This window comes from Beta vulgaris, chromosome 5, assembly GCF_026745355.1.
Source record: "Beta vulgaris subsp. vulgaris cultivar EL10 chromosome 5, EL10.2, whole genome shotgun sequence".
NCBI lineage: Eukaryota > Viridiplantae > Streptophyta > Magnoliopsida > Caryophyllales > Amaranthaceae > Beta > Beta vulgaris.
The window spans coordinates 19,529,081-19,537,789 of record NC_079206.1 but is presented as its reverse complement, the minus strand read 5'-3'; the positions used below and the strand labels follow the sequence as shown (position 1 = coordinate 19,537,789).

Genomic DNA, 8,709 nt, shown 5'->3' with positions numbered 1-8,709 from the left:
TCCTTTTCAGGTGACGTCAGCCTGGACCTGGAAGAGTTAGGATTAGATGATCAACTGTGTCCAATGTCGAAAACTCCTGATGAACCCATCTTTGACCATGATACAGTCCACGGGCTTACTGGGGGGGTCCATGAGGCGCTGACCGGAATGCCGGCCACGATGGTCGCACGGCTGGGAGGACTATACGCCGTGCCGGGCGCACTCAAGGTCGTGCTCCCGGCCGGGGGGAGCAAACTCCGTCTCGTTCTGCCGTCCAGGTCCCTATCAACAGGGGTGGCGATAGCACGAGCCGTAGGCGTCCAAGGGAGCCTGAAGCTGAGGTTCCTCAAAAGCGTCAATCTGTGGAGGTTGACTCCGTTAATGTGGCTGCCATTGAGGCTCGGGCTCTCTCTACTTCTCCTGTCCGGGAGCCGGTGCTGGAAGGTCCTCGGTCGCCACCATCTTATGCCCTCAGCATGGGAGCAGCATTGGGGTCCAGTTCTTCCACACGCCAGAGAGTCTATGAGATGCTCAGCGTTCCGAGTTTTCTCTCGGACCTTGGTCCGGGAATCTACTGCCGGCCCAAGGAGTGGATAGAGACGAATATCGTCCCCCTCTGTGCTTCCGCCAAGGCTGCCCTCTCTCATCCCCCTTCCACTGCAGGCCAACCGTTTAGGCCGGCTTTGGATGTCAGGGAGGACGAGTCTATCTTCGCAGACATTCCTGCGAATGGCGGCACTCTAGGGTACAGTCTTCTGAAAGGACTTCAGTTGCCCTTTGACTGTCCTGCGAACAAGTTGGTGGCGCCTGCTACTCAGTTGGCTCACGACCTTGTTGTTGTAAGTACTCTGTTTTGCCTCATCATTTCATATATTTTTTTAAACCTATTCTTCTTTCGTATTTTGCAGGCTGGGAACTCCGCTGTGGAATTGATAGCTCAACATCTTGAGTACCAGCGCGCAGCCGAGGGCACCATGGAGGTCATTAAAGGCTTGGAGGCTGCCCGGGACAGTGCTCTATCCCAGGTCACTCAGCTGAAGGCGGACTTGGATGCCGAGAAGATAACCAAAGCTGAAGTTGATAAAGAAGTGGCTGAGCTGCGCCCGAAAGCTAAGGAGCTTGAGGACGTCAAGACTAAGAACCAGAACTTGGAGCTTGGCCTTCAGGCCGCTAAGGATGAGATGGTCGTCGCTGTGGAAGGTGCCAAGGCTGAGGCCGGCCAAACTGCTGTGGCCGGTTTCAAGAAGTCTGAAGAATTAATCGGGCTTCTGGGTGAACGGTATGACGGCGGGTGGGTGGCCGCCAAGAGATGTGTCTGCCATTCCCATCCTGACTTTGACTGGGAGCGAATGGAGGTCGCTTTTGGCGAGGGTGCCCATCTGCAACCCTTGGTGGATGAGCCTTATATTAGCCTCGAGGAAGCCATTGCCAATTTCCTGCCTATTGCTGAAGATGGGGTGCCTCCCTCCTGAAGACTTTGGCGGTCATCTTCAACATCTTCCATAGCGTCCATTAGTCTGTAATAGCTTTTAGTTGTCAGCCTTTTGATGGCATTTAAACTTTTCAGCTTAAATTTTTGCTACTGAATTCATAAATGCCGTATTTTGAGTGGCTCCCTAATTTTGCTTGTAGTTGGCCGCCATGCCAGTAATTTATGATTCACTTTTTATTTCTGAATTATATTGTCCGTCAATATTAATTGTCTTGAAATGTTTTTTGCTTGTGAATTTTGTTGTTCAAGGCCTGTTATGTGGCCGCTAATTTTCAATTTGCCTGTCATATGGCTGTTGATATTTATTTTGCCTGTCATATGGCTATCAACCTTTATTTTTGCCTGTCATATGGCTATCAACCTTTATTTTTGCCTGTCATACGGCTATCAACCTTTATTTTTGCCTGTCATATGGCTGTTGATATTTATTTTGCCTGTCATATGGCTATCAACCTTTATTTTTGCCTGTCATATGGCTGTTGATTTTTATTTTACCTGTCATATGACTGTCAACCTTTATTTTTGCCTGTCATATGGTTGTATCTCTTGGGCTTGTTATATGGCCGCTAATAAGTTTTGTGCGAAGAAAATATAAAAGACAATAAATAACAAGAGAGAATTTATCAAAACGCTGGCAAAAGCTATATTATTTATGCTACTCAATCAAAGGCTCTCGGTCCATTACATTCTTCCTGATTAAACATAGTATTTTTTAAGAACATCAGCGTTCCAACAGTTTTTAAGTTCTTTCCCATCCATTCCTCTGAGGATAAAGGAACCGGGACCTATCTTCCGAGCAATGATATAAGGACCTTCCTAGTTAGTAGTTAGCTTTCCCTCAGCATGTGCTTTTCCGGTAGCGGCCGTTCTATGTAGGACCAGCTCGCCTTCTGCTAACGGCCTTTCCATGACCCTCTTGTTATATGCTGCTGCTCTCAGCTCTGCCCTTAGCCTTATCTCGGGCAAGAAGTCCATATTCTCCCTCAATGCTTGATCATTCTTCTCCAGGATCTGGTATTTAACCCGATAGGTGGGTAGTCCTACTTCCACTGGCAATACTGCTTCTGCGCCAAAGGCCAGCCTGAAAGGGCTTTCCCCTGTCGACTCCTTTTCAGTTGTTCTATTTTCCCATAGGACGGCCGATACCATTTCTACCCACTTACCTTTGAATTCGTCCAATTTCTTCTTTAAAGCATTCAGAATCTGTTTGTTAGCGGCTTCTCTTGACCGTTACTCTGCGGATGACATACTGCTGAATAGGCAAACTTGAACCTGAAATCCGCGAGGAAAGCTTGGACGGGGCAACAGTCAAATTGGAGTCCGTGATCAAACACAATCGATGCCGGGATACCGAATCTAGTCATGATGTTTTCCCAGATGAACTTTTTTACTTGGTTTACTTTTATCTTTGCTGTCGGCTCGGCTTCTATCCATTTTGTGAAATAGTCAATTCCCACAATAAGGAAGCGCCTGCCTCCCGTCGCGGTGGTGAATGGCCCTAAGATATCCATCCCCCATTGGGCGAATGGTATCGGACACAAAATTGGCTGCAAGTCGTTTGCAGGTCTGTTTATCACATGGGTGAATTTCTGACACTTATCACATTTTCTCACGAAGCTTTGAGCCTCCGCTAACATGCTAGGCCAATAGAAGCCAGCTCTCAACGCCTTCAGAGCCAATGCCTTTCCCCCAATGTGGTTCCCGCAAATTCCTTCATGGATTTCCTCCATTATCTTCACGGCTTCGGCAGTTGTCGCGCATTTTAATAATGGCAAGCTGAACGATTTTTTATACAGCTCATTTTGGTATATTACATACCAATTCGCCTGCCTTCGCAATTTCTTAGCGGCCATAGGATCGGCTGGGAGCTCTCCCTTCAGCTTGTATTTCACTAGCTCCGTGAACCACTCCCCTTGCTGATCTATGTTGTTTATCATTACCTTCTGAGTGATGCTTTTTTCTTTTAGGACGTCGATGACCACCATCCCTTCAATGCTGACAGAATCTGAGCTAGCTGGCTTTGACAATGCATCTGCTTTCATATTCTCGGCCCTTGGGATTGCTTCTACCTCAAATTGTTCCAGTTGAGCTATGATCTCTTTCGCTTTTTCCACATACTTAATCATATTGGCCTCTCGGGCCTCAAATTCTCCTTTGAGTTGGCCGCTAACCAACTGTGAATCTGTCTTTAAAAGGACGTTCTTGGCTCCTGCCGCGATGCACATTCGCAGTCCGGCAATAGCTGCTTCATATTCAGACTCATTATTTGAGGCTGTGTAATCAACCACATTTTTAAAGGATTTTCATAAATATATTAAGTTATTTATGTAATTATATTTAAATCCAAATGAGTTTGGAAAATGATTTGACTTTTAAAAAGGGTTGACTATTTTAAAAGTCAACTAAAAATATTTTTCTTAGCTTAATAAAATTTGTAATATTTTAATTAAGCGTGTTTTAAATAAGAGTTTAATTATTAAAAGCATATTTGAAAAGAAAACTTAATGGAATCGAAAGCCCAAAAGTAATAAAAAGGGAAAGGATAATTTGATGACTAAAGTCCTAATAAGCCCATCTTGTTAGTCATCAAAGTTTTAATTATTGAAATTCCTTTTCCTAAGCCCAATAGGATTAGCCTATTTAAATATCCTAAAAACCCAAATATTTTGCCCTACACTTATTTTCTCTCTCCTCCCTTGCACGTGATTTCGAGTTCTCCCTCTCACTCGACATTTTCTCTCTCCTCTTCCTCTTGAGCGTGATTTCATATTTCTCTCAAAAATCGTTTCTTCTTCGCTAAGTAACGTTTCTTGTTGAACAAGAAACGTCACAAACATTTTCTTGAAGCCGAAAAACTGCTGCCGCCGGTCCTTGCTGCTGTCTCAGTCCGGCGCCCCTTCTTCCTCTATTTTGGTTGTTTTCTTTACTTCTCCTTTAAGATTCCATTAAAGTTCTAATTTTTATTGTTATTTTATTATTATTTGCATGATTACGATTTGAGTTTATTTTTATTATGAAGAATTTTTCGGACTCATATGTATAAAAGAAAAAAATTTCAGATTTATTATTTTTAGTTTTAATCATGAAAGATGTGATTTTTAGGGTTTTAAATCACTAGAAATCGTATATTTAAAGTATGAATATGAATTTTGATTGGAATACGATTTTTATATGCATTTAAAATATTTTCAGAAGGTTTAGAAAATTTTATAATGCTGGAAATTCAGAAAGTTAGTATTTTAAGGTTTTTAATGGTTTTTAATCACTAGAATAGTTGATCTATACTAGGGATTAAAAATAACGAGAGTTTAAATTATAAAAACGATTTTTAAAGAAGTTTAAAAGGGTTTGGGACGTTTTAAAGTTGCTGTATTTTTTTAGTTCAAGTATTTACTTGATTATTTATTGTTCTAGGCGAGAATTCATGTAGGGGACTTTTAGAGCTTAAAAGTGGCCTACCGTTGCGTTTATACAAGGTACGTACATAGTCTACGTGCTATATGGTTAGAAACATGCCTTAGGGATGTTTTTATTATTAGTATCATGTATAGGACCTTGTTGTTCTATATATGATTTACTGAATTGTTTACATGTATTTTGCCTTGTGCTACATGTAAACTGAAGAATTATGAAGTATGATTGTTTGTATGGAAGTTTGATGCAAGCAATAAGTTTCAGTTTGGTATTAATTCGTGAGTGAATTAATGTAAGTAAGTTGAATCATGTGTTACATAGATTTGAGTTTATTTATTTATCTTATAAGAACCGTGGATCTTATTTGGTAATTATGAGTTATACCTATATAAAGGTACATTTACTGTTGGCTAGGTTCAACAGGCAATTAGTAAAGAATAAAAGAAGTTAAAAGAGTCTTGATGTAAGTTGTGAACACTTTTGATTATCTAAGATTAAAAAGGAGTTTTGTGATGTTATGTGATTATTAGTTGTGAGTATTATGTGCTTGGTTGGTGTCAACACAAGTATAAAATGAATGCAACGTAAAGTGAAACGAGAATAGGTTATAGACTTTAGACTGGTGCACGTCTAGAGTTGGACACTAAGGGTTGGGTACATGGGTAGCCCATGGCTTTCTGATTGGATTGATCACCTTTCCTCTTAGCTCAAAGGTTCCTCGATATCGCAGGTCAATTTGGTTTACAGAGTCATGACCGTATTTCCTATTTCAGTATAGACAACTCGTCCCATAACTATTCCATTTAAAGAAGAAATAAAAGTTTAGAGTCTAGTTCAGTAAGAGTCATCTACAGTTTGTTATGTATTATTATTTATTCTACAAGTTTGTTGTAGTATCATGTTTAGGATTATTTTGTCTGATATGTAGTACTCAGCTTTGCTGATTACGTGCTTGTCTGTGTTTGTGATCATGGTTTGCCTATTGATCCTGTGGTGATCCTTCGGGGGAGCAGAGTCAAGAAAGCATTGACATTACAGGTTCGAAGATGCATACCATTGGGAATCTGGAATGGAGAGGCTTTTGTGACATTAGTGTATTTAAGTTGTTTCTAGGAAGTTATATTTAACTTTAGCTTTAAGTTGGTGTTTTAGTTCAAACATTGTTTGACTCTTATTTCATAAGTTTAATAAAGTTGGTTTTGTTTTAGTAAGTTTTCCGCTGCAAAATTCTGAGTAAGCCGAAACGTTATCACACGGGCGATAATGCCTGGGTAATTCTCTAGATTTGTTATAAAAGTATTTTCTAGAAAGAGAGAATTATCAGGGTGTTACAGGCTGGGAAGGCGAATTTAATTGCGTATTAAAAAATGTTTCCTTCTGGGCTGGTAATTAAAATTCCGGCTCCGGCTCCGGCTTCACTCGCGGCCGAAGAACCATCAACCTCCAGCAACCATGATTCTTTTTCTTTCATCTCGTCCTCTTCATATGCTTCTGTTATGAAGTCCGCCAACGCTTGGGCCTTTATGGCCGTTTGCGGCCTATACTGGATATCATACTCCGACAATTCAACGACCCACTTCAATAGACGCTCTGAGGTATCCATTCTTTGCAGCGCTTTTTCCAGCTGCTGATTCGTTAGTACTTGTATTGGATGGCAGTCGAAATAGGGTCTAAGCTTTCTGGCCGCTATGACGACTGCCAATGCCATTTTCTCGATCAGCTGGTAGCGACCCTCTAGACCATTAAGGATATGGCTGATAAAGTATATGGGGTGTTGTTGCTTCTCCTTTTCCACTAACAATACCGCCGCTACGGTTTTTGGCGAGGCCGATATATACAACTGCAAAGTATCTTCAGTCTCGGGCCTTGAGATCGTAGGCAGTTTTGTTAGACGTTCTTTGACGGCCAAGAAGGCTTTACTCTGTTCCTCTCCCCATTCGAACTTCTTATTTCCCCTTAACAGTACGAAAAATGGGAGAGCCTTATCGGCTGATTTCGAGATGAACCTTGTCAAGGCGGCCATTCTTCCCGTCAATCTCTGGATGTCCTTGACCCCCTTTGGCTCCGGGAGGCTCATAATTGCTTGAACCTTGTCCGGGTTTGCATCAATGCCTCTTTTGCTGACCATAAACCCTAGGAACTTTCATGCTCTCACACCAAAGACACATTTCTTCGGGTTTAACTTCATTTTGTACCTTCTCAGCGTGTTGAATGTTTTTTCAAAGTCTGCCAAATGCTCCCGGTCAGTTTTACTTTTCACAATGGAATCGTCCACATACACCTCTATGTTGGTTCCTTTCTGGTCCGCGAAGACCTTGTCGACCAACTTCTGGTAGGTTGCACCGGCATTCCTCAAACCAAAAGGCATTGCCTTGTAATTGTATACTCCTCCATCTGTTATGAATGTTGTTTTCTTCCGGTCCTCTTTCAGCAAGCTGATCTGATTATATCCCGAAAACGCGTCCATGAAGCTCAACAAGGCATGTCCGCTAGTGGAGTCCACTAACTGGTCTATCCTGGGCAGAGGATAGCAATCCTTTGGGAACGCTCTATTCAGATTCGTGAAATCCACACACATGCGCCATTGACCGTTGGCCTTTTTTTACCATTACTACGTTCGCCAACCATTCAGGATAATCACATGGCTCGATGAAGCTTGCAGAACTGCCTCCGTCCACCAAGATTCTGTGGACAAGGCAGTTTGAGATCTTCAGCGTTACCACTAGAGGATCGTCATGAGGGTAGACGACATGTTTGGCTTCCTCCAGGGTAAATGACATCGCTGGCATTGATGGCGTATTCCTCCACTGTAGGCTCTCATTGAAGTTGACTTGATGCCTAAATTCCTTCAAGCTTGCTTTTGCCCCGTTTATGCTTCTTCCATGGATGGGACCACCGCTAATAACATGGATCTCACTGATCCGGGACTGAACATTACGGTTTACTGGTTTTATCAAATCTCCTTCTTTAGTCTAAGCTTTATACTGGCTGAAGTAACCCCTTCTTATCAGATCCTCCAGATTGTCTTTTAGATGCCGACAATCTTCAGTCAGGTGGTCGTGATCCCCATGGAAATCACACCACTTACTCTTATCGCGGTTCTTATGGAACATCTGCCTCGGACGCTACCATTTGTCACTATCCTTGTTCATTAGCAAAATCTGGCTTCTTGAAGTAGTGAGCTGAGTGTACGCATCGAATCTATCCTTGCGTTCACCCCCTTCTCGATTGCTTTTCTCGCGGTCTCTCCGATCGCGGTCATACTTCTCATTTTCTCTTTCTCGGTCATTTCCTCTCTTGACCATATTAGACTCCTGCCTTCTTTCATCTCGGCCGCGGTCACTCTCGCAACCTTTTTCTTTTCTCTGCCTATCCTCCTTCTTATCTGATTCACGGCTGCCTACTGCCTTGTCGAACTCTTCTCCTCTGATGTAATCACTGGCCTTACCAAGGACTGGGCCCAGGGATGTGTAGGATTTTCGGCCTAGATAGTTCTGGAATGGCGATCCTTCCTTGAGTCCCGTCATCAGAGCTAACACAGCCACGTCTTGCTGCAGCCTGGGTATCGAGACCGCTTCGACATTGAAACGACCGATATAATCCCTTAGACTCTCATTTGCCCCTTGCTTAACTGAAAGCAATTCTCCGGTATTACGCTCACGGCGCCTATTGCTTACGAAATGTGTACTAAATGTAGATGATAGCTGAGAAAAGCTTGAGATGCTACCTCGTTTGAGATTTTTACACCACGTCTGAGCTATCCTAGTCAGAGTGGACGGGAAGACTTTGCACCAGATGGCGTCCACCTGTGTGTACAGAAACAT

General features: G+C 42.7%; 2 protein-coding genes across 2 annotated transcripts; both read right to left on the bottom strand.

Moving 5' to 3' along the window:
* Positions 1-2,667: 2,667 nt before the first annotated feature.
* Positions 2,668-7,013, bottom strand: LOC104893263 (uncharacterized). Its single transcript, XM_048645543.1, has 2 exons — positions 6,320-7,013; positions 2,668-3,743 (listed from the first exon to the last, which is right to left on the bottom strand). The coding sequence occupies exons 1-2, from the start codon at positions 7,011-7,013 to the stop codon at positions 2,668-2,670; spliced, it is 1,770 nt and encodes a 589-aa protein (XP_048501500.1).
* A 997-nt stretch (positions 7,014-8,010) lies between these two features.
* On the bottom strand, positions 8,011-8,709 carry LOC125497844 (uncharacterized). Its single transcript, XM_048645544.1, has one exon. The coding sequence runs from the start codon at positions 8,707-8,709 to the stop codon at positions 8,011-8,013; it is 699 nt and encodes a 232-aa protein (XP_048501501.1).

Coding starts and splice junctions, on each gene's coding strand:
- LOC104893263 (XM_048645543.1), bottom strand. CDS start 7,013: ATGGTCAGCAAAAGAGGCATTGATGCAAACCCGGACAAGGTTCAAGCA. Junction 3,744..6,319: donor ATGGTTGCTGGAGGTTGATG/GTTCTTCGGCCG, acceptor TTGATTACACAG/CCTCAAATAATGAGTCTGAA.
- LOC125497844 (XM_048645544.1), bottom strand. CDS start 8,709: ATGTTTCTGTACACACAGGTGGACGCCATCTGGTGCAAAGTCTTCCCG.